General features: G+C 43.3%; 1 protein-coding gene and 1 long non-coding RNA gene across 9 annotated transcripts; one reads left to right on the top strand and one right to left on the bottom strand.

The window, feature by feature from the left end:
* Positions 1-1036: 1036 nt before the first annotated feature.
* On the bottom strand, positions 1037-12789 carry LSM14B (LSM family member 14B). 4 transcript variants are annotated; one of them, XM_085079400.1, is made up of 10 exons: positions 12550-12789; positions 8271-8434; positions 7790-7925; positions 7213-7329; positions 5260-5430; positions 5058-5135; positions 3907-4068; positions 3582-3735; positions 2704-2883; positions 1037-2334 (listed from the first exon to the last, which is right to left on the bottom strand). In XM_085079400.1, the coding sequence occupies exons 1-9, from the start codon at positions 12668-12670 to the stop codon at positions 2712-2714; spliced, it is 1275 nt and encodes a 424-aa protein (XP_084935526.1). In that variant the 5' UTR covers positions 12671-12789; the 3' UTR covers positions 1037-2334; positions 2704-2711. The 4 variants fall into 4 exon arrangements, with proteins under 4 accessions (XP_084935526.1, XP_084935525.1, XP_084935527.1 ...); XM_085079399.1 differs by having other exon boundaries at positions 5058-5138; positions 12550-12788; XM_085079401.1 differs by lacking the exon at positions 7213-7329 and having other exon boundaries at positions 5058-5138; positions 12550-12787.
* A 258-nt stretch (positions 12790-13047) lies between these two features.
* On the top strand, positions 13048-23426 carry LOC146428583 (uncharacterized). Of its 5 annotated transcripts, XR_014856032.1 has the most exons (5): positions 13048-13510; positions 14672-14784; positions 15149-15239; positions 19726-19868; positions 22949-23426. It is a non-coding gene; the product is annotated as an uncharacterized LOC146428583 (long non-coding RNA). The 5 variants fall into 5 exon arrangements; XR_014856030.1 differs by having other exon boundaries at positions 19726-23426; XR_014856031.1 differs by lacking the exons at positions 19726-19868; positions 22949-23426 and adding an exon at positions 18168-18749.
* The last annotated feature ends 3346 nt before the right edge of the window (positions 23427-26772 follow it).

Here is a 26772-nt window from a genome sequence, read left to right as displayed (position 1 = left end):
GTCCTGGGCACTCACACTCCCCAGGGCTGTTTACAGGGACATGCTGCACAGCAAAGTGTGGGCAGAGGATCCCACAGGAGTCAAGGACAGGGAAGCAGCAGTGCTGCTGCTACTCAGGGACACATTAGACCACATCAGCCAGGAGAAGCATGATCCTGGAATACCAGGTTGTTTAATTTATCAGCCCTCGGACTGGAACATTGAAGTCAAAAAAGCTGCACTTGGGTCCCTGCTCAAGTCACTACAATTATTCCCACACACTGGGAATTTTCCATGGGTAAGCTGATAGGGCTGCAGCTGAGGCCCCAGTGCTCCTGGGGAAGAAGGGCTCACAGGTAACAAGCCCTAGGGCTGAGCCACAGCCACCAGGCCCCACAGCTCCTGCACATCAGGAGCCAGGCTCAGCAGCTAGGACACAGCCATGGGACACAAACTTTGGCAGTATCAAGTAATAAGGACATGGCTTATGCCTGGGATCTGAAGCTTTACTGTGGAAATGAGAATTTTTCCCACTCAGCTAAAAAAGGCACAGTTGCACCTAAGTAATGGTGATTACACAGGAGCAATGGGGATTTTTCCACCCATCCTCTGCCAGGGCAGTTGTCTGGCAGTGCAATTCCATCTCCACACTTCGAGCCACACCAGCTGCTTTGCCAACAGAGAAATTAGAGGCAGAGCAGCTCTGCGTGAGCCCTTTCAGCACATCCCAGCTCACAGGTGTGTACGAAGCCCTACAGCAGCAGCACTGCCACCTGATAGGCTCCTGGGGAGCCCCACCAGTCCAGGGACTCCCTCTGCCAGGCTGGGGTAACACAACCCTCATTAGGCTGAGTCCCAGCACGGGAATCAGGGCAACAGTACAACGTGCAGTGCCTGGATTCAGGTGTTTCAGCCCTTTTCCAATACTGTGTAACACTTCCCAGGTTTGCCAGAGCTGTGCAGCCAGGTTTTCTCCAGCTTGGATGGGAACCCTGCAAGGACAGGCCCTGGAGGTGTTGTAGGGAGTGATGTAATGGAGCTAAGTACAGAACAGAGGTGGAGGGAAACACTAAACATTTACATGTTTATTATAATTACAATTTACATTACTCCAAAGAGCAGCCCCACTGCTATGTTCTAATTCTCAGCAATAAAGTCCTACAAAAATAAATCCAAGCTTTTACAGTAACCTAGGTCAATGCATAACTAAAAAAACTTGAGCTATGTAAGGGGTTCAGTCATCAAGGTGCTTTTTGAACAAAATTCCCTACCAACCAAAAACGGGACACATGCCTATAGCAATTTAACCCACTTTTTTCATGCAAACAAAGGTAACCCCTCCCTCCCAGCCCTCTCCCCACATACAGATTTTTAAAAACAAAAGAAAAACAACTAAACTATTTACAGTATGGGGGTATAGAGGAAAGAAATTAAACATGCCCATCTGTTAAGCTTCACTATATGGTCTCCCATCCCTAGTTGAATGAAAACATTCCAAAGACTTCCACCACAGTCTACTAGAGTACAGAGAACTGTTTGCATTTGGTGCTGCCTCCAGCGAGGTACAAACCGAGGCAACAAAGTCAGAGCTTCAGGTCTCCTTCCCAGACAGTCACTACTGCCAAAAACTCTGCACATGAGTGGGGACATTCACTGCTCCCATCCCACACAGTGTCCCCATACTCCAGCCAGGACCTCCAAGCCCGAGGCACTCCCAGCACCACCCTTCAGCTCGAGGCAGAGCCACGGTCCTGTGGTACCTCCAGCCCAGCACCAGCCCACAAACAGCTGTACAGTCAGAAACACTACTACATGATCAACACTCCAGTATTCCCAAGTGACAATATACACAACTCCTCAGCACCAGGAATCCGTTTTTCCAGATACCAAGTGCTACTCCACACCTGCTGCCGAGATCCGTGAGACCAGCAGCACCAAAGAATCCATTTGGTTACTCAGAACAAATTATAGCTGGTTTATTTCGAGTGAGCTTTGGTTCCATGTTAAAACAGCATGATTTCTCTTCTCCAGGGTTCAGAAAAGGAGTCTGACTTTGAGCTTAGACTATAGCAGCCTTGAGAGACCCAGAAAGAAGAACCATGTAAGTTAGTCTGCACTTGAAAAACACAAACAAAAAAAAAAATACACCCTGAAGAAGGTACCCCTGAACACATTCCCTCTTCCAAAAAATATTCCAGCAGACAGTGGCTGGTCCAAAATATAAGCAGTAGTACATGAAATTCTGTCACTTGAGCTGAGACAGTAAACAATATGAACCATTTTCCCACGTTAGTGCAGCACTTGGTTGTTTTCTTTCTATATACAGTTTCATTCTCTCAGGAGAAATGTTTGAACCTATTCAGAAAAAAAAGGTAGAATTAGATTTGATATTATGGGGATCTCCTCCCAAGAAAAAGAGCAAAGTTCACACCCCTACATTAGCTGAAATGCTTAGCTAGAAAACAAGAGCTGCTTGCTTGAGCTGAGCATTTTCTCAGACCAGTGAGCCCAAGAAACCAACAGAACAATCAGCATGATAAACACCATGTTAAACTACTCCTATATCCCTGTACCCCCTTAGAAAGATCAATCAGATCCAATAAGGAATAATTCTTGATACATCCATGAGACTGGACAGTGAAGCAGGCTGCACAGACAATTCAGGCATGGAGTAAGAGACAAACCTGGCTCAGAGAGAGTATTTACTCTTGCTAGAGCACTTGCCTCTGAAGTTACACTCTGCCAGTACCAGCTCTGTGAGTGGTTTGGTTTCTCCTCGCTGCTCCACTCCCCCTTCCACCTCGGAATCCACCTCGAAAGCTGCGGCCACGAAGGAATCGTCCAGACACTCCAAATGTCTCTGTATTGAGCTTCCTCTCCTCAGCCCACGTGGTGCGCCTGGAACTGAACAAGGCTGAGTTCAGGTTGAACACAAACATTAAAGAGCCACCAGTTCACTTTGTGAAGAAGCCTCAAACCCCTGATTTTGTTGAGCTGCACTGGAACAAAGATCAGCTGCAGTGTACGTTCTCTAACTCAACCCCTCTGCAGCCACAGAGCTGAGGGAATCCCTTGTGCTGACACTAAAGCAATGTCTCATTTCTCCAGGCACTTGATAACATCAGTGTTGGCAGTGAAAGCTGAAACTTTCCCTTCATATTCCCAACATTTAACCTAATGCATTTCCACAGCCAGACCTGACCTCTCTGCCCCAACTGCAGGCTTAGCTCAGTCCTGTCTGCCAGCAGCACCTTCAGCACAGCATGACCCTGATGCTTCCTCTCCCACAAGCCAGATAAGGAAACTGTTTAAAATCAATGGGTTCAAAGTCAGTACTGGGAAACAGAAATGGAAATTCCTCTATCATAGTTTAGGCCAGTGTATCATATCAGCTGAAATGCCTTTTGTTTGATCCCACTGCATGAAGCTTGGTTCACGTCACTTGTGAGGCACCAAATGCATGGCAATATTCTCTTCTAAAAATCTGTTTTGCTTTCTTGCATACTAAAACTTTTAAATAATTAAACCATACCACATAGATTATGTCTGGAATTTTATGCCTAAAATTCCATTTAAAAACAAAGCTTTTAGAAAACACTTACCTAGACTTCAGTTCTGAAGAAATGTTGTCAAAGAAAGACTTGGATTTATCATAATAGCAGTTGGGCCCCAGCAGGTCCTCCTCTGCATTACCATCATTGTTTTGGGTTGCCACTCCAGGGTCCCCTTTTTCTTCCCCCGTCTCTGCTTTGTCATCTGAAGATAATGAAATGTATTACACTTTCTTGAGACACATACTGCAGAGCCATCTGTTCTCCTGCTCCCTCAAACAAGATTTGAGATGTAATCATGCAGTTTCTCAGAACGAGTTTGCCTATGCAGCGTTTACTACTAGCTCAGCAATTCATATTTAATGAGGGCACAAACCTTTAAAGTTTAGTTTCTTCTTGAATTCTTTATCAAGTTCCTCTCTGTTGAATTGTGCATTTGCACTTTCAAAGTCAAAGTCACCTTCAAACTTTATTGTATTTTCCTTCACAGTAGTTGGTCTGTTTTGTCCTCTAGAACGGTTTCTGGTTCTCCTGTTTCCTGAAAGCAGGAGAGTTTAAACACTTGGTAACGCACAGGGAGGTTACATGACTTGCTCAAGACCAGAGGAAACCAGGGATAGAACTCAGGAGTTTCTGGCTTCCAGTCCTGTGGTTAGGCCACACCTCTTTGAAAGCAACTTCTGATTTTGGCTGTAGAAGACATATTACAGCAACACTTTAACTTTCTGAGCAGCATTCCTAGATGTCAGTCTTACCACTAAGAGTGCATCCAACTTTCCTTCCAGTGTGCAGAGAGGAAGTCAGAACAAGCACTACAGCAAGAAAAGCTGAGGGAAGTGGGGAAAATTATCTTTCCTGTCTGCTCTTCACCTGCAAACACAGCACTGTAATTAGCCTAAAACCTGTCATCATGGCAAAGAGGAGGTCTCAGAAAATCCAGCAAAAGACTTATCTACCCACAAAGGGAGCTTGTACTTTGTCTAGTTTCTGGTTTCCAGTTGAGATGCTACCCACTCCTTTTTGGAAAAGCTATAGCTCTTTCTACACACTAGTTAATTTGAAGACTTGAGAGTCTGAAGTTTTGCTTCCTGATTTTTCTCATTTTACTTGGGCAGAAACCTCTTTGAATTTCACTTTCTTCTGACCCATGCTTATACTGCCACTTTGAAATGAGAATTCTGCTCTATGGAATTGAGTGTTCCATAGTTCCTCTCTTTTACAAAAGCCCTGGAGAGTCTTAAACAGGCTGCCTCTCCCAGTAAAAATACTCGAGGTTTCAGAGAAATCCAGTTGCTGCTGCCAACTCACAGCATCAATTTTTATGACATACCTTCAAGTTTCTAGAAAAGGCTCTAGAACTCTGTCCCTGGAATGTTCTGAACTTCTGCAACTCCAGAAGCTGTTTTGTTAGGGAAGCATTTCTGGATGCCCAAAGCTTTGTATCTCAATCTTCTGTCATAATCCTTCACTGGAGTTAACACTTGCCTTCACAGGCCGATGTGACTGTTTAACATCAGCTTAACCTACCCGATCTTCTCCTTTGAGGTCTTCTGTTTTCATCATTCACCTGTCCTTGGGTTTGCACAGGTGCTGCCTGAACTGTATCTACTGAACAAGAAGGATAAACTTTAAAGGAGCACAAGAACAAACCCCAAGCAGCTCAGTCTTGCAGTGCACCTTGGAAGGATGCCCCAGCCCAGCACTCAGGGCTGCAGTGGTGTGTGCTTACCGCTCGTCTTGCTGTTGGCCTGCGGGACCTGCCGGGCGCTGCGCGGGATCCCCGGGGGCACCTTCACTGCAGGCAGCTTTTGGGAATTCATGCTGTCCACTGGGCCAGTCTGGACAGCCTGCTCTACCATGGGGCTTTTGCGGACTGGGTGAACAGAAGGAAAGCCAGCACCTGGAAGAAATCCCAATGATTAAGTGCCTCTTGGAAAATGTTCTAACACCATTCAAACCCTGCCCACTTCTAGGGAGAAACCATTTGGTCAAGAATGACTCAAAGCCTTGAGTGTGGATCATTCCAGGCTAAGTTAAGGTGGCACCAAGTAAGGTACCACTGCCATACAAGTAATGGCTCTCACATCCAGAGCCTCAGTACCAGGAAATATACCCATTTATGTCTTAAATCAAGTTAGACAAACATTAAACAAAACCAAGCCACATCAGTCTTTCAGACAGTTTATACCAAACTCTAATTTCTACGTTATGCAGGATTTTACTTTACATGGTAACTTTAAATCTGAAACAAAAATTCACCATTTTGAAACTGTTCAAGAAAGTTTCCCCACTTTGTCAAAATGTTTTGCAGCAAAAGCTTAACCACCTCAGCCATATCCCCTTTTGTAAGCCGCTTTTAGAAGTCCTTCAACTTCATTGCTTATTGTTAGAGCTTTCAGACAAAGAAAACCTGAAACCAGACCAGGATCTCAAAGTTACCCTTTTAAATTCCTTCTTGGTCAAGGCCAAAGTGTTACCAAGACTTCTGTTGCTCTTCCATCCAGGCTTATTTATTCACACTACAAAACATGTAAATACTTTTCATGGTTTGGTATACCTTACACCAATTATATTAAAAAGTGACAGTCTTCAGTACTCAGAAGAAACACTGCATTCTAGGTTTAATTAGAAGGTTTGGAGTACTACAAGTTTATGTAGTTATGCATAAGAACTGCTTGGAAGCGAACTTAACTGAATATATTAAAAGAGCAAGAAAAGTGAAAAGCTGAAGAGTTCACACAAACCAAGCCACTGACACTTCTGGGTCACCCAAGTCCACATGAGATATACCCAGTAGGTTACATCATGCAGGTTCCCAGTTAATGTACACCTGGAAAACTTGCAAGGAAGACAGACATATCCTAAGGATTATTGAATAGGACAAAGCTGATGTGCAAGTTTAACATGAGAAAGTTTCAAAGTTTAGCCAGAATATTGAGAAACTATGTACAGATAGATGGCCAAAACCAGAAAGTAAAAAGCTTCATGCCAACACAAGCATACATGCTTAAGCTAAAAACAGATTAAACTAATTATGTTTAAATGCAGGCTGCACCTGGTCTCCTTGCTCTGAAGATGGTCAGTCTGGTATCTCAACCTCCTTTAAATATTTTACACATAGAAGCAAGCACCCAGAACTGTGTTATCTCTGCTACCCAGGACTCAGAACTTGCTTACTGTTAGTCATGCTTTACTAAGTGGGAGTCTGGACAAGGTACAATGCCCCATCATGCATGAAATCTATCCTGATGTTTCCTTGATTACAGAGAATACTCCCAAATGTTTTATCAGCCTAGGTCTCCGACCACAAGGCCACCCACAATTTAAGTAGTGCTTCTCTTTCCAGGAAAGGCTGACTAATTCCTCACCCAATCCCTATGGTGACACATGGGTGGACAGGATGCAGCACATTAGCATCTCTTAACTTCATCCTTCTCCTGATACTTACACAAGAGGGTCCACTGTCCTTGACTTTTCATTTCTCCTGTCTCCCTAATTGATACTTCTAGGACAGGAGGAATCATACTTCATGTAATGAAAGGCAAAAAAAAAAAGCTCAGAACTAATTCTACTGGCATTACCCATATGAGCACTATCATTCTAGGAGGGGTTAACAAGAACAGAGTGTTTGCAAGTGCCATGCAGTTCTTCCAAATATTTGGAGTCCTCAAACTGCTGTTACCCTTGGAAGAGAGCTGATGGGGCTCTGAAGACATGTCAGGCTCTGAAACAGGTTGTGGAGACGGAGAAGAACTAGGGCTGGAAGCAGCTGCTGATGCTGGAGGGCTTACCAATTTCTCTAAAGAGATAGAGGGAAGAAGAGAGAGCAGAGATACATGGATAAGATACAAGGTAGTGAAATACCTGAAGGACTTGGAAAGAGATACAAGATTCTCTAGAACAGCATTAGAGCAGCTTACTTACAGTCCTCTCTGGGAATACAAGTTCTTTTTACATGTCATGTAAGGTGTGTCAGGTTAGAAATGAACTGGCCTCAACTGTCAGGTATTCATATTAATTTCAGAAAGAAACTTCAGCTATTTAGTTTGTTTCTTTCGTGTGCATGTGTGTGTGCACGTGCAAGTGAAACACAGGCCTCCTTGTAGCAAAATCACTGCATAAAGTTGTTAGTTATGTATCTGCTGCTAGTTGCAGCCTGACACTTGCCAAGGAATATGGGATTAGTTACTGTTACTTGGTTTCGCGGCAGCTGCATACAAGACAGTACCTTTATTCTAGCAAGTAAAGTTTGTACTTACCTAAACCTAAGGAAGCTGCATACTGCTGGCTAAGCAAAGAGCTGGCAGCAAGCTGGCTGTAAGGTGGCATACCTCTAAACGGGCTGTAAGGCACATGTGGCTGAAAGGATGATGTAGAGGCTGAGCCCAGTGAAGACTGTAACAAGACAAAGTACATTTCCATTTACAGTGTCCAGAAGTCAACTTGCTTTGGCAGTGATTCTCTACTTGATGTACAGCATTACTAAAGCTTCAGTAAAACCTGAGAAGGGTTAGTTTACCTCTTTATGATTTTCCTGCATTCTCAGCTAGCTTTGGCTTTTGTTGACTGAAGTCTTTAAAGCTGCTGCTACTTTAAACATTACAACAAAATTCAGGATGCTTCAAATAACCTGAAGATTCCTGGAGACACTGACTTGCCTTCATTTCTACAAGTTTTTACCAAAATGCAGTCCAACACCAATTATCTCAGCTTTTTACTGACACTCCAGGGTTAACTTACTTGGACAATGGCAGGATCTTGTGGCAGAGTATGCTGAGCTTTTGGAGGTTCACAGACAGTGATGTCTTTGATGTCACTTCCTCGAAAAATAATGTACTCATAGATCTCTTCTCTGGGAGGAGCAGGTCTGTCCGTGGGCCGATCCTCAGTCCCAAAGGATCGCACTGGAGCATGGAAAAGGTGACATTAGTGCAGTATTGCCACTGCAGCATTGTGCAAGTTCAGATTTATGCAATTAAAAAGTACTCCTGCAACACTTGCCAACTGTAACAACAACGGCTACTTCCAGAACCCTCAATCTCCTTCTCACACACATCTGTTCCCTCAAATGCCAACTTTTTCAGCAGCCTGTATAAACAGTTTTGTTTACATCAAGCTGTGAAGGTAAAGACCATAGACCAGCTGGAGTGAAGAATCCTACTCCAAACCCAAGGACTTCCCCACAGTGCTGTACTCTCCTTCCCTCCCCAGCAGCTGTCCCATGCAGGCATTCAGCTCCAGACAACTGCACCAGACCACAAGAGAGGCCCCTGAAGCAGCAGGGGGAAATCTTAGAAGGCTTTAAAGCTCAAATATGCACCTTTGGTTTCATACATTTATTATGTAGATAGAGGTAGTTTTATCAATGATAAAAACTTCCTATTAAAATTCCCTCCCTACTCCAGTGTCACTGGTTTTATGATTAATGTGACTACAAGGCAAGCTATTAGTGATAAATCTAAAATCTCAGTGCTTAGGGAGGCTTTACTGAGTCCCAGCTACTAGAACACTTGAACAGGCACTAACCAGCAATGTCACACAGTAAAGTGGGGGGGGAAAAAAAAAAAAAAAAAAAAAAAAAAAAAAAGGCTTTGGCTGACTGTGGCAACCACCAGGTAAAAGCATAAATTAATTTAAGCCATTAAGAAGGAAGAGGTCAGACTGGATTGCTGGCACAGGAAAACAGCAGTTACATCAGACACTGACAGGTGAAAGCTTGACATTTCAGCCACAAGTTACAGAAACTCCCAAGTTCACTGGTCTGGCTGCTTTCTGTCTTTGAGAGGCACTGCCAGTTAAGATAAGCACCAGCAAGTATTTGTTTGATGCCCATTTTCAGCCAATGGAAGAATTCTGTATTGGAGTTCCATCAACTGCTTCCAACAGGTCACCATGGAGGTACTGAAACAGCTCCACCAGGCCATGCCACACCTCCGGTCACATGGATGATGGGGCACCACAGCTTCCCAGGAAAAAGAGCACCTAAAGTGGATCCACTGAACCCCAGTGCTGAGCATCCCTGGCACACCATGCTGCTTCTAACTTACAAGGAGTGCTGGCAGTTGTAGCCAGGGATACAAGAGTCCTGTTCCAGGATGAACAGCTGAATCTAGGTGATTCACCCCACCAGGCAGCACTTAGTGCTGCAAATGGTCTTCACCCCTGTTAACACACAGGTGAGCTCCCAAAGAGCAGGTGAATGCCAGATTGTCCCTATCACACTGCTCAGCACCTCAGCTTGCACCTTAACAGGACAGGAATCTCCACTGGTACAAGGACAAGCTGTCAGTCACTTCCTTTCAATGGCCATCTTCCATGAGTTCCTAGGGCAAATAACCTCTCTAAGTTATTTTAGATCTCCAGCTGCTGTTTGATCATATTACAGCTGTAACCCAGTCAACCAGAAGCAAATTATAAACTGAAAGCAATGCTTGTGGCCTTTTGGACACGAACTGTACCACTGACATCTCTGCTCAAAATGAGATTATTACAGCTCACCATAAGATGTACTAAAGGTATCCAGGGACTACAGAAGGATCCCACAACTAAGCTGGAAAGCACCATGATCAGCCCATCAACTTCCACATGGTCAAACACACGACCTGCAAAGCCCAGAGCTGCCCAGGAAGCCTCTCAGTTGGCTGATCCCAAGGTTTTTAACAAAAAAGGTGGAAAGCCATGTCCTTGTTGCAGACAAAACAGCATCAAGGACTGTAGGAGTTGAGCTTGCCTGTCCCTGCACCTGAGGCATTTAACTGTTTCTGGCACAGCACAAAGTGCAGCTTTAAGTTGCTGTGGAGGTGGGAAGGGCTGTCTCCCATGGAGTTAGTGACTATTGCTTACAGATGACAGGAAATCAATCCCACACCGCTGCAGCTCCTGGTTTATAATACAGTTCCTACTCATGTAGGGCTGTTGAGCTCAAACTCTGAAGGGGCAGGAAGCACAGCAAGAGTGACTTGAAAGCAGAGCTTACGTGGATATTTCTTGCTGAAAAACTCTCATTTCTTCAGACTTCCACAGAAGGGTAATAAGTTTCTGGCCTTCACTGCTGACAGGACAGTAATGGGCTTAAGCTTCCTTTGTTTGCAATTTAAGTTTAGCCTCCAAAGAGACAGATGACTTTCTTGTAGTGATTAAGCCCATGGAATCTCCAGCATTTAAGATGCTGTGCATGTATTGAGGTTTAACAAATATAAACCAATTGAAGTTAGCCTGTCTTCAAGTGAGAGGCTGAACTAGCTTTCTTCCTGAGGTCTCTTTCAACTCAAATTCTTCTTTATGAGCGATAGAAGAGAATGGCACTTGTATCACACATGGAAGTGTTTGAACAGTGGCATCCAGAGTTTAACAACAATTTACCTGCAGTCTGGACAACTTCAACAGCATGTCAGTAATTCATGGCCCTTCTAATGCCTCAGAGATTAAGTGTTTTAAACCACTGACACCACACATGGGGTTGAATGTAGCTGTGATAGACTTCAACTTTGTTGCTACATTTGTAATTCTGACACTAACTTTGTCATAAAGCCTCTAAATTTGAAAAACCCCTCTGAGCTACAATGAAAAGCAGGGTTTGTGCTCTAAAGTTTATAGAGCAGCACTTCAGGTGGGGAAAAATGTATTCTCCATCTATTTTTAACTACTTCTTAAGCATTCCAGTTCATCAAAACTGAACACAGAGACCAATAAACACAAGACCTGTCAGAAATCTTATCCAGAGCATGTACTTATATCATAAAGCACTTTAATCACACATGCCTTTGAAACACACCACTTCAGCTCTGAAGTAGCAAGTGCTATGTGTTAGTCAGAACTATGCAAGGAACCATTCCTACTTGCTGCTGGGTCAAGGTGAAGACCTTCCTGCACCTACAGAAAAGGAACTGCATCCTTCCAGCAGCGTCTCAAGTACTTTGAGCCAAGCACTAACATAAACAGCTCAATTTGTACATTTGAATACACAGCTACATCCCTAGAGAAAAAGCAAATTTGAGAAAACTCACACTTTTAACTTCAGAAAACACTCTAATGGGTGTCAAATAATGTCCAGCGCCATATAAACATCATTATACTGGATAAACACGGTGGCACAGGCTGCCTTGAGGGTAGTTGTGAATCTGGCATGTCAGTGCCTCCTACCAGCAAACAGCGTTTCAAAACAAAAGGTGTTTGTTTTGTGGACAACCCGACGGGTGGCTGCAGGCAACGAAGAACGTGTGAACTTCCCAGAACAAGGAAGGACAAAACTCAGGGAAAGGAAACGTCGATGCACAATAGCTGAAGTAGCCAAGCTAGACTTCAAAAGTAATGCAGAAACAGGATCATGTCTGAGGGACTAAACAAGACAGGGCAGGTTTTACTGAGATGAAATACGGGAGTTCCCAGCACAGGTGACAACTAAACTCAAATGACAGTGTTTCAAAGATAATGATCAGTATTTCTACAGGGAAACAAAATGCAAAGCCTCGCTGAGGAGCCAGCAAGGTCGACAAGTCAGACCCACGTGCAGGTGCCCCACAGCGCTCTGTGCAGCAGCTCCCACCCTCCTCACCTGAGCAGAGTCCAGTTATCGATCACGGAAGGAACAAAGACACAGCAACTGTTTTCCTCAGCGCCGGCCTGGGGCCCTGTTCGAGCCGAACACCGACACACAGCCAGGCACAGGCGGCCGAGGGGAAGCGAACCACGCACAGCGATGCCGAGCGTCACCTCCCCGCTTCTGACAATGGCAAGGAGAGCCAGCGCCGCCGGCAGCGCTTCTCCCCGGGAACTCCTCGGGAGAGCCGAGGGCTGCTCAGCATCCTGGGCCCTGCCCGCCCCTCCGGCGCGGCCCCTGTCAGTGCTGACTCACGGAGAACAGCAGCGCTCCGGACCCGGGGCTCCAGCCCCGCCGCAGCCCCGCGGGGCGGGCGGGCCTCGGGCGCGCTCATTGTTCACAGCGCGGCGGCCCCCGCCGCGTCCCCTCAGCCAGCGCCGGCCTAGGCCCGCCCGCGCCCCCCGCAAGGCCCCGCCTCACCCTTGGCCAGCGCCACGGTGGAGTTCTCGGTGTCGATGGTGTAGAGGATGCCCTCATAGCGGATCTGCGCCTTGGAGATCAGGCTGATCTTGCTGCCGATGTAGGGGGTCCCCGAGCTCATGGCGGCGGCGGAGCCGGGGAGCGTCCCAGAGCCGCGCGGAGCCGCCGCGCCGCCCACGCGCACTGCGGAGCCGGGACCCCGCCGCGCGCGCCTTATATAGGGCGGAGGGAGACGGGCCGGGGGGGCGGAGGGGGCGTGATGGGGTAACCGCGCATGCGCCGTCGGCTATTGACCAGACGGGAGAGACGGGGTCAGACGGGGAGGGGCGGAGGGGGAACACCCGGGGCCCGCGTCACGTGACCAGCGCGAGCGAGGGTGCCACGTGCGCCGCGGGGCGGGGCGGGGCGGAGCCGGGCGGGGCGGGAGCGCGCGCACTCGGCTTCCCGCGCTGCCGCGGCTGAGGGGAGCGCGCGGGGGGGCTGAGGGGAGCGCGCGGGGGGGCTGAGGGGAGCGCGGTGACACCGAGCCCGTGCCGCTGCCCTTGGGTGGCACTGCTCCTCGCCCGGGTGGCGCTGCACGCGTGTCACCGCCTCTCACTCGCATGTCATTGTCCCTCGCTCCTGCGGCAGAGCCGCTGTCACACGGCGCGGGGAGAAGGGGATCGTCGCTTCCCCGTCACGGAACAGCCATGGCCGCCCCTGCCCGAGCCCCTTGTCCCCCCGGTGCCGCGGTTGGTGCTGTCAGAGCCGCGGGAGCCCGGCAGGCCCTGCCCCGTGCGGGTCGCCCCGCGCCTTTGTTCGGCTGGCCCGGCGCGGTCACCCCGGCGCGGTCACCCCGTGCCAGGCCGCAGCTGGGGGATGGAGCGCTCCGTGCGGCGTCTCCCGGGAGCTGCCGGCTGCCCGGCCATCTGCGGGTCAACGAGAGACAACCGGCAGCATCTGGCAGCCACGGCCACAGGAGGTGAAATCCCTCACCGGCGAGAGGGTGGACGGCGATCAGGAAGGGCATCGCATTCGGGGCAGCGGGTCAGAGTGCACAGATCCCGCTAATTTGTGTGACGCAAATGAATAAGATTCAAACCCAGCAGCGGGGACAATACAGCGGGAGCCATTGTCTGGGTGCAGGGAGGTTCGCCGGAGCTGCAGGCGCCCGTGCCTTGGTTACGTGTCTTCCATCAGCGATACAACAGCGACACGGGAGAACGCAGTGCACAGGTTTATCCCCGTGTCAGGACGCCCTGACTCCCTGCACACCGTGGCTCGGAGAGCTGTTCTCCCAACGCCCCAAGCTGTCTGCCCTGTGACCTTATGTGTTTTATAGTGCTACTCTTCATGCTGTTTATACAGGCTGAAGAGCAGATCTCCCCGCCTGAACAGGGCAGATGCTTCCTTTCCACTCTTACAGGCACACGTGTGCGGTCTTTCCCTTGTTAAACTGACGCTGTTCTAGCATAGAATTCTTAAAAATATAAAGTGTTATATATATATATTAATTGGGCAAGCAGTATTTTTGAATAAGAAAGTCAGCCCTTAAAGTTAGCCCTTTTCGGGTTTTAGCTCAGCCTTAAGTATAGCTTACAGAGTGAAAGCAGAGATTCCTTTTTTACTGCAGTAAACAGTGCCCTTTAGTGGGCAAATTGCTGGTTAGAAACTTCTCTGATGAAAAAACTCCTCTAGTTCCTCTGTATGAGGAATGTCTAGTTTAGGAATGTGGAAAAGTTCAAATGGAGAAAAAATAGGGAAAGCAATAATAGAAAAAATAGAAAAAAAAAGTGGATGCCCAATTCAGGACAGGCACAAATAATTATTTATAATGAAAAAAAAAAAAAGTCAGTGGTGCAACCGAAGGTAGAGAAACAGTACCCCCTCTTTTGGTTTAGATCCTCTAACTCCACAGTATGTTTAACCTGAATTTTCTTTTTTCCACTCTTAAAATATTTTTTAGAGATAGTAAATGGGGCTCCAGGTTTTGCAGTTCATTTTTTTCTTTATGCAAACCAAAATGTCACCGGTTCATAAGCCCCTCTAGTTCCAGTACTTGGTTATTTATTCAACACAAGATATTATGATCGTTTTATTCCTTCCCTTTTTTTTTCTTTTTTTGTTTTTTTCTGAATACCAGGAAAGAAAGAGACACTCACAGGTACCAATACAGTGATGTGGATCCTGGAAGAAAGCTAATTAAAGCCGTGTGGAAAAAGAAAACTACACCAAGATGGCATGACCCATACACTGGTAAGCAGAGATATGCAAACATACAGAATTTTAGTTATAATCACCATGGCCATAAATCAGCCTGCCTCTGGAAGATACTCTTATTGTAATGAATTTCCTCAATATCTTTTGTTTGACAACAGTCAGAGATTACAAGTGATCAGCAAGAAGAAATATGACACCTGACATTTTAAATGCCCTGTTAGTATTATTTATTCTGCTAAAAAATACAATTCTTCATCCGCTAAGTGTTGAAAGGGGGAAGGAAAGAGCATCTTTCACTGTACAAATTCATGGCAAGTGTGCGATCCTGGGCATCCCTCATACGAAGAGGGAACATTTGGCTTCATGTGAAGAAGCTGAATGAAGTTCATCGTGGCTCTAGGAAGAAACCTGGCAGAGAGGCACCTGGTGATCACAGCAGACACAGGATTCACAGAACAGCCATTTGGACTACAGGTCTTTGGAGAGTCGAGGTAGGGTACAGTCAGCAAATGTAACTGCATAGCTAATTCATTTACAGGAAAACCTGTGTTGCCAGATCTCAGGAGACTCCAGTGGCAGCTGGAAGGCAACTAGTGGCATTTGGGAAGGTCACCTATATATCTAAGCACATTTCATAGCAGGTGAAAGAGAAACCTGTAACTTACAGCAGTGATGAAAATCTGTGGGGTGCGTGATGATTTGTGGGGTGACTGATGGCAACATCTGCATGGCAACATGATCTGAACTGATTTAGGTGAGTTCTGGCAGAGTTAATGACAGACCAGCAGTTGGCAGGACACCTGTAACAAGCTCCAACTGCTGGAAGAAGGGAGCCAGGCACTGCCTGCTGAAGCATCATCTCTTGCACCTGGGGACAATGGGATGCATTTACAGCTGGTGGCAAAAAAAAGGAAAGGAAATAAAGAATAAATAAGAAAAAAGCATGGAAAATGGAGGAAGTGAAAATGAAAAAGAGATTTGAATTTGAGTGTGCCAAACAAAACAAATGATACAAAGGAAGGGAGAAATGTTTGAGCCCTAGAGGAAGAGATGTTAGAGCAGTAGTTTCAAAATGAAATTATGGTAGCTGCAGGGAAGGAGGGGAAGGTCACCAGGTACACAACACAGTTCTGTAGAGGTGTGGAAAATGGGCAGTAGAAAAGAGACCAGGAATAAAGGAGGGACTGGAAAGAAAGGTGGAGAAATGGAAAAGATTCAGGAGAGATGAGAAGGAATAAATGATCCATCCTTGTAAGGGTTTTTATTCTACATAAAGAACAGCTGATGAAGTAGAATAAAGAAAAAAGCAAGTAAATTCAACTGAATGAATCTAATGTAAAGGGAAGAGAGAGGAAAGGAGAATGCAATAAGGACAAGAAAAAATGGAGATACTAAGAAGTAGAAAAAAACTGAAAACTTGGTAACCTGGATTTAGATCATGTGGGCTTCATACAATTAGTTTCTCTACCCCAGTCTAAGAAAAAGAGATACAATGATGTATGTAGAAAATAGTGTTTCATTATATTAGTTTCCTTATATCTCAGGAAAAGAGGTCTCTCTTCTGAAAAAAAAAATCCATCCAAAAATATGTGGTGTTTTCTTTTTTATTTCAGAAATAAATATGGAGACTATAATACCTGTAATTCTGTTCTGTCCTCTCTCCCCTTTCTCTTTCTCTTTTTCTCAGTTTTGAGTCTGTGCCTCAGGCATTTTGACATCTTTCATCCCACCCCCATATATCAAATTTAAAGTCAGTTTAACTCCTGGTTTTAAAAGAAATATTTTATAAAATGTCATTGTTTTAGGCTAGTGGTAGTTCAGCTCTCTTAATTAGTACCTCAACTGTGTACTCAGTGGCACTGGCATAAATCTGCATTTTTCCATTGCACCAGCAATCCAAGGGCATTACACAGTCAAGTCAAAATATATTTTACCAGTGAGGAGGAGATGGCAGAGAGATTAAACTTCTTATCCAGACCCACAGAGTTTGGGAGCATGAAAGTGAAACCACACTCTGGGCACTGTTTATTTGAATGCTCTGACTGTGTGAAATACAAACATAAGAGGAGGAAATACTCACATGAGTTTGGCTGAAAACAAACTTCTTTTGTACAGATACACCGTGTTTATTATGTATGGTGTTAGTATCTGAGATTAGGAATTATCTGTAGACATTAAAAAAGTAGCATTTTGTATTACTAAAGTCAAAAGGCTCTTAATCTACACTGTTTAGTCAGCTTTATAATGAATACACTCATGTTAGAATGATACATTTTTATTTGCTTGTTCCATGAATGTATTCAATCCCACTTTTCATACTGTAGTCACTATTTCCCTGATAAATCAACCATTTTCTAAAGGGAAAGGCAGTTCCTTGCTATAATGCAAAATGATAATTTCTTTTTGTACTTGTGAAAATCCAGTGGTAAAATTACAAAAACATGCTGGAGAATCTTTCTGTTTGTGTAGCACTTCCATGTGGAAGATTCAAGTTACCAGTCTGACTTCTAAACTCAGTTTTTAAAGATATATCAATATATCCACTTAAATGTATGGGATGAGCCAACAGTGCTGCTCTGACCTGCCCAGTCTTTGCTGTTTATATGCCATGAATCTACTTAAAAGTTGTGTTAGCCTGAACCTACCGAGGTTAAGGAGTCACTTTTGATGCAACAGAGTAAGGAGGGATCATACATTTAGTTGTTTTTACAAAACTGAATCTTGGACATGTGTAACATCTTTGATTAGAATGAACACAAACTGCTATTCCAGCCTTTCCACACCCACACCACTACACCACTGTCTACCTCATGGAAATGAGACTAAAACTCACACTCAGTACTAGACATAAGACTGAGAACACAACCCAAAATCCTGCCTGCTGTTGCAATTCATTTCATCATTGAAGTACTGGGGAATGGAACAGTTAAGGAAGTGCAAGTACCTTTTATACCGAGGCTTTCTGGTTTGTGAATGGCAAGATGAAGTTATCCTGGCAAAGTAAGTAGTGATTTATTCACAGATGTAGAAGCTGGATATAATTTTAACAGATCCTTTCATGAAGACAGTTAAATGGATAGTGTAAGTGATACAGAAAAGGTTGACAAAGCTGAAGTTTGCAGTTTGGTGACAGAGTTGAAGGATGAAGACTTTTAAGTCAGACCTAGATTCTAAAAAAGGCATTTATGTATCTATCTCCCCATTGAAAAGAGTGAGAGGATTCAGACCTAAGTTTAGAAATAATTAGGGCATAAAGAGATATAGTTGTCTGTCTGGGAGAGTGGGGAGCACTGAACAGTGCCTAAGATATTAAGTTCCATTAGGAGAAATTTCTGACTGGGATTTTTGCTGCATAGGCTGCTTTTCCTTGGAAATTGTTGCACTGAAATGAATGGCAAACCTCTGTATCCTCCTCACAGATGCACCAATGTGAGGGTATGGGATGAAAGTGGGATTTCATAGAGTTCATTCAGGCATGAAGTGAGCAAAAGGTGGATTGAAGACACACTGAAATGAAAATAAGAAAAGGAAGTAATAAAAGGAGAAAGGAAGCAAAAACTTGTCTTATAGGGATGAAATGTTGCAGAGGATTTGTCTGCAGGGGAAGATTTTGTAGAGGTTCACATTTATGCATTAACTGGGAGAATAAGAATCTGTATATTAGCCTCATGCCCAGCTTTCTGAGCGGTTCAAGAGCTGCAGTGATAACCAGTGATCTAAATCCACTTCTGGGCTGAAGAGAGCCCAAGTTACAGACTGTCACAACTGACCTGCTTGGTACACTTGACAGTGTCGCAGTGGCGAGACCAAGGAGCAGATGGGAGCACGGCCTAAAACATCACTCTGTGACCAACCTTTTCTGAACAAAATCAAATGTTTTGAAGAGTACAAAACATACTGCAGATCCCTGGATGTTGCAGACCAGCAAATGTCACCATTCCCTGGAGAGAAATCTACCTTCACTGGCTGGGCTTGGCTAAAATTCCAGAAAGCTCGATAGCAATGTTTCTTTCAGGGCTCTTCCTTCTCTCTCTGAACTTTTCTCTCTCCTGAAATTATTGAACATATTCCAGCTCTCAGAACTGAGCCCTATTTCCTTGTCACTGAGGCTTCAGTGGGGCTGAACCAAGACCCTGCTGCACAGCTCTTGCTGTGCAAATCAAATCATAGGGCAACAATGCACATCACTGGGCTGAGAATGTAGAGGAAAGAGTTCTTTATTAGATATTTTAGTTCAGAGACCTCATTTGCCTTAATTCTTTACAGTGGACTCTTCTTCAGCCAAAGAATCTCCCTCTCCTTACCTGTTTTACAAATGAGTTGTAGATTCAGCTTCTTTCTGCTCAGTGAGGTAAGGGATCATTTTACCAGCCTTGGCAGTGTGCTGTTCTTTCCTTGCTCAACATCTGCTGCAGTTTTCATGGCTTGAATTGTTCCTGGACTTGTTTTAAAAGGCATGTTTCAGAAATGTCTTTGAGGATGTGAATTATTAGTCATTGTTTTATCTTCTAGGTTGTTCTTCATTTATCTTTGTTATTGTCCTTTTTTAAATAAGACTAAAGAGGCTTTGAAGTGTAAAGTTTATTAGGTTTTAATTCAGGTTTAGGGTAAAGATACTAAGAATGGTAAAGTAAATCATAACAATAGGATTTTAGTGCAGTTTCAGAAAGTAATTTATTTTTGTATGGCAATAAACTGGGATTTAATCTCCTTCTAGCACGTGCTTCTCCTTACCATTGTAGTATTTGTGTACACACTTTCCACATACACATGACAGTTCTGACATTTACTGCTCCAAAGCCTTTGCATTATTTGTACTTCATACCTCATTTCTCCATTACTTCATTTGTGACAAGGTGTTTGATATTTAGTGCACTTTTAAGCTACTTTTTTTTCTGTAAAGTAGCAAAACATCTGAGATTTGACTTTTCAATTTTCTTACTTAATTCTTATTAATATGCTTAATTTTTTTTCCAGAACACCTCGCGTCTTCATCTTGGACTCTGCATTTTGCTCAGCAGCGTCCTCAACATTTACTCTGCCCATGACATCACCTGTGCCAAACTTCCAAAGGCTATTTGGGACATACACTTGCTAGTAGGACATGTTGAAGACAAAAGGTTTGTGCAAGTTTAACTTGGAGCAGAACTGGTCTAAAGAATCTTAATTACTGTTGATGAAGCAGAAAGGAACCCAAATAGAGTTATTTATTTGAGCTGCAGCGGGATAATAACTCACTCTGGTCCTTACAGGGCAGCAGTCAGTGATTCAGGCCCTGTGGGATGCAGATTCCTCACTGCTCAACTCAGATATAAAAGAGGATGGTGTGACTCCTGTAGGGAGATGATCCTTGTGAATTAAAAAGTTTGAATTTCAGAACACCTAAAAGCAGTCCAACAGCAAGACAAGGTTTAAGGGTTTTGTTTTCCAGTAATCTCTTCTCAAGACAGGAAAGCTTTAGGAAGAGGCAATTTGGTGCTGCACAGACTTTTTGCTTTTTCTTTTTGAGTCAGTGGAAACGCTGGTAACAGTCCAGGGGTAAGAGTCAGCCTGTTGTAAAATCACACCTGCACATGAACCAGTATACAACTTTGGAAGTCCCAAGGATGTTACATTTGAAGGGTTCTTGCTGGATGAGCGTGCAGTAGGGATAGCTTTAGCCTGCCAAGTTGTACAATTCTGCTTGCATGGCTTCATGTCAAGGAATAGAAATGAATGAGTGAAGTTACTGGCCCACCAAACTTCACAGAACAGCAAAACTAGCTCCCTCTTTTGCTCTGCTGAAAATAGTTAAGAGAAACAAGTTTCCAGTTTCATACAACCAATTTGAATTTCTAACATTAAAACATATGAATTATCTATTGCTTCCCCAGCTAGTCACCTTTCCTAATCAAGAAGTTATATTTGTTGTCTGCCATTTAGTCTGATCATTGTTAAATCGTTCTTGTAAAGATGGAAAGCTTTACTGTCCTTGCTAGAAAATTAAGTAATAGTGAGAACAATTTTGTTATTCTTCTGTGGTAATGAAGGAGTACTGCAAGGTACTCCACACAAACAAAACTGTCAGTAAAGAACAACTTAACACAACCCCCTTGGCCCTCCATCTGGGTGTGTAATTTCCTTTGGGTTGGAAGTTTTGCCCATCTTGTCTTTGAAGAGATAAAATCTTTGTCTGACTTGCTTCAAAACATGCACTAGTTTCTTCAGGCAACTATGGGAACACGTCCCATATTTAACTGAATTACTTGATTTGTTTGCAGTTTCCCAAATAGGCAAAAGCTTATTAAAGGAATAGGGGCAGTTACTTGAACTCTGCCTCTGATAGTGAGAATACATTTTAGGTGGTGTAAGAAAGTAAGATATAGTCTGGAATCATATCTCTAACTATTTAGACTGCTGGATAATCTAGAAAAAAAATAAACTTGTCTCAGAGCCTTTTTAGCTGTGTTTTCATAAGTCTGAGGCAGCTCAATAAGGAAGCTACAGCATGATTTATTTTAACCAGTTATTACAGAGGAGTCATTTAAAAAAAAACCAAAACAAAAACTCGGCAAAATCTTCCTTACATACTTTTTGCATTTCAAATCCACAAAAAGTTTAGATAAAATCTCATTTCATTACAACCAAAACAAACCTCCTGTACTAGACTGCTTTAAATTTTTTTCTTTAAGTGATGATGTTTCCATACCTCTTCTGTCTTCACTGGCTTTCCTGTTCAGTGTTTTTCATGTCTGTTTTCTTTATAATCTCACTAAGGTTAGTCAGGAATTCTATTGTCTCCTAAGGCTTGGGAAGAGCATTTGACAGGCTCTGAACTAGAGATGGAGTAGGGAAAATGATTTTGCCATTTTTGTCATCTGAAAATGACTTTAAGAACTGCTTGCAGACGTGGTTATTCTTCCAGTTCAAATGTAAAAGAATCTGGATTTTGTCCTGTGTATTGAACATATGCTGAAAGTTTTACCAACTTTTCAGCTCGTTATTTCGTTTGATATTGCTGTTGAGTTAAAAAGTGTGCATTCAGGCACACACAGAATCTTCTTTTAAAATAACTCCTCTATCTTAAAAGAGAGGAGCCATGGGGCTACTGAATGATTTAGATAAAGAGTGTCCAGCTCTGCTCCTGTAACTTACAATCTCTAGGCATTGTGATATCAAATTCCATAGGACTAATGGTTTCATCTACAGCAACTGTTGTGACATTGGCTGTACCTGTTCTTGGCACTGACCAAGAACAAACAAGATGAAGACTCATCTTCAGTTCTTTCACTTACTTTTATTTATGTACTTTTGAAGGCCAGTGAGAGGAGGGAAGCATATAAAGAAGGAGGATAACACCAATTGCCATAACTGGTCAATTGTTAAATGTGTCCGACTCTGAATCAAGAGAGGGCAGGAATCCATTACTGGAATATCCATGGTATCATGTACCATTTAGGTTGTCTGAGGGCATATTGTTGATAAAACATCACTGGCAGGATCATACTTTGCTCGTAAAGACTCACAGAAAAATTGAAGCAAAACCTGCCAAAGTCACCTCTCACTAAAAAGAAATATTTCAAACATATTCTAACAAATCCTGACTGTAAAATGTGCAAATTGGATTTCCAGTAATGAGACCCATCAGTAGGCACATTTTCTTGACATATTCTGTCTTGGAAATAGTGATTCAATTTTCCAAAAGTCCTTTAATTTGCTTAGAGAGGAAAGCATTTTCATTTTGCCCAGTCAGTTCTAATAATTTGCTAAATTCAAAATATTGAAATCACTGAAGCTGGTTGTACCGACCAGAAGGACCTCTAATCTTCTAATAATATTTTTCTTTTCCCATGAATCATGTAGGCTTGCACAAGAAATTTTTCAGAACAGATAAAACACAAATCTTTGTTGACATGCCTGCTACTTATCTCTTCCACAGACAGAATTTTGGGCATTTGTTAGTAATCTCCTTCAGGAAATTTGCTTTAGAAATCTCTGTTAGCTGCTGGGGTGTGTGGCTAGAAACTTGCATCTTCTCCAGCAAGTGAAGTTCCCTAGGAATTCCCTTACAGATGAGCCTAGGTATTGATACTTCCTATCTTGGCAATGACAAACATGTCAAGCTAGATGAAGAGCAGTTGGGAAGGAAAAACAGTTTTCCACAGCTTTTTTATACTTTAAAGCCTTGAAGGGCTTTAAACAATAATCCTTTATCCCACAGTATATTCTCTGGGCGTTTTCTTTTGGGCACCGGATGTTGAGTTGCGTGGACTTTGGAATGCCTCAGGACAGCCACACATAAGTAACTCCTGTGTGAATTGCATGTAGCATGTTTTAGTAGCACAGTCTTCTGTCTCAAACAGTAAGGAGATTACCAAGGCAGTTGTGTGCTCAGCTGACTTTTCATTTTGAAATTGAAGCTCATAAGTAGTGTCCCTCTAATAGATATTTTCTATGTCTTTCCCGATTAATAACTAGCTATTGTTAAATACCTTTGTTTTAAAAAGAGGATATCCCTTAAGCTGTTACATAATATATTTATTCCATCAAATATATTTTATAAAAAGAAGAGTTGTTCGTTTTTGTGCTCTACATCTGGAGTTCCATTAACTGTTATGCAGATACAAACATGTATTTAAGTGGGTGCTTTTGCCATTTCTCTTCCCTGGCAGCATCATGCAAAATCCCTGTCCAGAATACTGAATTGCAGTCACAGGGCTGATGCTGCTGTGGCTGGCAGAAACAGTCCAGTATCCATGAGGACAGACACTGTCCTTCAGTGGAAATAGGAGTGTAGGTAGGTATGATTATTGTAAATTAAAAAGGGATTGCACAGTTGCTCTCCAAATCTACCGCTCATCTCTTTTTAATTTACAGTGCAAGGGTTAAGATATTTTCCTGCAGCATACCACACCTAATTATGAATATTAATCCCTATTAGGAGCATTAGACTTCTTCACGGATTCACCTAAGGACAACTGAAGTACATGGGATAATTTGAAGACCTAGGCTTTAACAGTATTTTTAGATTCCAGGGAGAAGACAGACAAGAGTGTGGACTACAAGGGGCACTAAAGTTGCTTTATTTAATTACTTGTGCTGTTGTAAAACTGCATTTGCCCCTAAATTCAAAGTAAAATACTTAAACCAGGAGTATTTTTCCAGTAGATTGTCAAATATATGTATTCCAGATGCAAATGAACTCTTGCTGCTTTTGCTGAACGCTTGCTAGTGGAGACTGAGACCCATTCTTCTGCAGAAGAATCAGCACAGACTTTCAAGATTACCAATGGGGAACATCTGCACAGAACTGCATCACCTTCAACCAGGATTCCATTCCTTTGTCTGCTCCTGACACTCTGTACTTACCAAATTATCCATTGAACTCTTGTGCTCCTCAAAACAAAAAAGGAAATGGGGTACAAGACAGAATGGTAGGTAGGGAGGGATGCTGGCTACAAGGATAGTGCAGCTTTATGAATGAACCCAAAGTTTTGCTGAACACTTTCCAGTGGAGACTGACAGAAGTGTGAATTTTGTCATCTTGCTTGACTAAACTTGTGGAATCAAGGTATTACTGGTTAAATCCCAATTTCAGTATTTTAAATGATCCTGCGTGAGGAGCAGAGAGAGGGGCGGGAAAGAGGAGCAAGAAATCACCAGTCAAAACAATAAGTTTTTCATCTATTTATTGATGGGCCTTTAATCTTCTGATTGGTCAATTAAGACCAAAACCATCTGTAGGCTTCTCTGATCTGTCCCTAGTCACCCCAATCCCTACTTCTGTCAGATGTTCCTGTAATGAGTTCCAGGCTAACTACATTTTTAGAAAACAAACAGAAGGAGAATGGCATTACCATAACCTAAAACACTCTCTGTGTCATGATCTATATTGTGGATCTATGGTGAAAAATAAGCATTTTAAGTAATAATACACCAAATGGAGCAGGTTAAAGGAACTGACACTTCTCTATTTTTCCTGGATAGCTCCTGCTAGCTTCTGCTCTTTGACACACAGAGAAACCATATGTGCCTGTAATGTTCAAGATCTTTTGATGTAATTAAAGGGTGCTGATGGGTGAAGTCCACAGCATTTACTGTGTATTGAGTAGGACTATTTCTACACCAAAACTAATAATTACCTGAAATCAATTATTAGAATTCTTCAGCAAGTTGCTCTTTCTGTATCATTTAAAATGAAGCAGTATTTAAAATGAACAAAGGAGCTGGAATCCCTGTCCTGAAGAATTCAGCCTAGAAACTTACTTCCAATGTCAAACAAGAGACAGAGAGTATGAAAAGATAAATTATTCAGTAATGAATCCTACACACTTATAATGCACAAGTTGTAATGAATCTCAGTTGCTCTTGTAATTTTGTAAAGTTGTTTACCTAATATGGTAGATGTGCCATATGGTACACTAAAGAGAGTGTTAGAATGAGGACGTGAAGATTTCGAGGTTTTTATTTCTAGTTTTGTAGGCATCTGTAAACTACATTCAAGCTGTCCTAGAATGTGAGCAGAGGAAGAATGCAGGCTGCTCTGCCCCTCCATGCTGGCTGCTGCTGCCACTTGCTAACATCCTCCATCTCTTCCTCCCTTGTTCCTCGGGCACTGTGGCCCAGCATGGGGCTGTACCAAGGCTAGATGCCATCAAAGAAAGTCTTTCAGCCACTCTCCACCTTTAGGCTGGTTTAGCTTAAGTCAAGCTTTTTCACCCTTAATAAATCATTTGAGCAGCTGATGATTAACTCTTCCGTTGGGTATGGAATGTGACCAGGCTTCTATTCCAGAGAGTTCTTTGGTATGTTGCTTATAGAATTTCACCATAGCTAAAATGAGCAACGTGCTCGACTGTGGCAGCAGCAAAGAGGTTGGGACTGCCCTGCTCGAAGCAGCATTCCTGTCTTGTAAGAAAGGGGCAATGTGACCTACAGTGATGTCTGTAAAATCACAGCTACTTTGCAGTACTGTAATTTGTCAAAAATTGGTAAAACGGGAGTTAAAATTCATACAGATGAAAAGGGCAGTTTCTTGCTCACCCTTGAGTTTCAAATGATGACTGAGAAAAGCATGTGAGTACAAGAATAAAATATTAATATAAAAATTCTCAGAGGATGGAGGCAGTCCCTCAGTGATGCCAGAGGGTGAAGTGAGAGAAGCCTTGGGAAAGGCTTAACGTTGTAAATTTTAGTTATCAGCCAAAGTCTACTGCAGGTGAGAGGAAGGCACAGAAACTAGAAGAGTAATATCCCTCACCATGAACTGAACTTCTAGTATTTTTGATTTAAAGATACTTATATTATTTGGGGCCTGTATGTTAAGAGCAAATACCTATCAGTTTTTATGTTTTCACTGTGAATTTTTGGCAAACAGCTTCTCCATTGTAGGTGTGTTTGCATATTTGGGGGCAGGGTAAGACATGGACAGTACTTCAGCACTGTTGCCATTGCTCATGGGGTTAACTGTCAAGCAGATCAATTTAATTCATGTTAGAGTACTATAAGTTAAGTGATCAGCACAAATACGTGATGGGGGAAGCGCTGACACCCACACCTGGGCAATCCTAAGTAGAGAAAACTTGGACGTGTTTAAAGTGATCCCCTTGTCACAGATAACTCATGGCTTTTGTTCTTCCAGGTCTCCACCAGCCTCCAGGCAGCAGCTTTCAGGCCAGTTAATTCCTCAGAATCATCAATCAGCAGGTGCTGGGCCCATCCCACTACAACAGAGTTCCAGCCTCTAATGCCACCCATTCCCAAAACATAAGAGCAAAGCTTATTTTAAAATACTGATATAAGAGGTGCTATTTAAAGCTTGCTGCCCCTTAAAACTTGAAAGTTAAGTTAAATTGGGATATAGGTTGCCCAGAGAGGTAGTGGAGTCACCACCCCTGGAGATGTTTTAGAGTCATCTGGATCTTGCGCTGGGTGATGTGATTTAGCGGTTTAGGGGTTACAGTGGCAGTGTAGTTGGACTTGCTCTTAAAGGTCTCTTCCAGCCTTGATGATTCTATGATTCTATCCGTGAAAGATAAACCGTAG

The sequence above is a fragment of the Lichenostomus cassidix genome, chromosome 20, assembly GCF_008360975.1.
Source record: "Lichenostomus cassidix isolate B80296 chromosome 20, HeHo_3.0, whole genome shotgun sequence".
Classification (NCBI taxonomy): Eukaryota; Metazoa; Chordata; class Aves; order Passeriformes; family Meliphagidae; genus Lichenostomus; species Lichenostomus cassidix.
The sequence above is the reverse complement of the archived record's forward strand: the minus strand, read 5'-3'. Positions and strand labels throughout refer to the sequence as shown.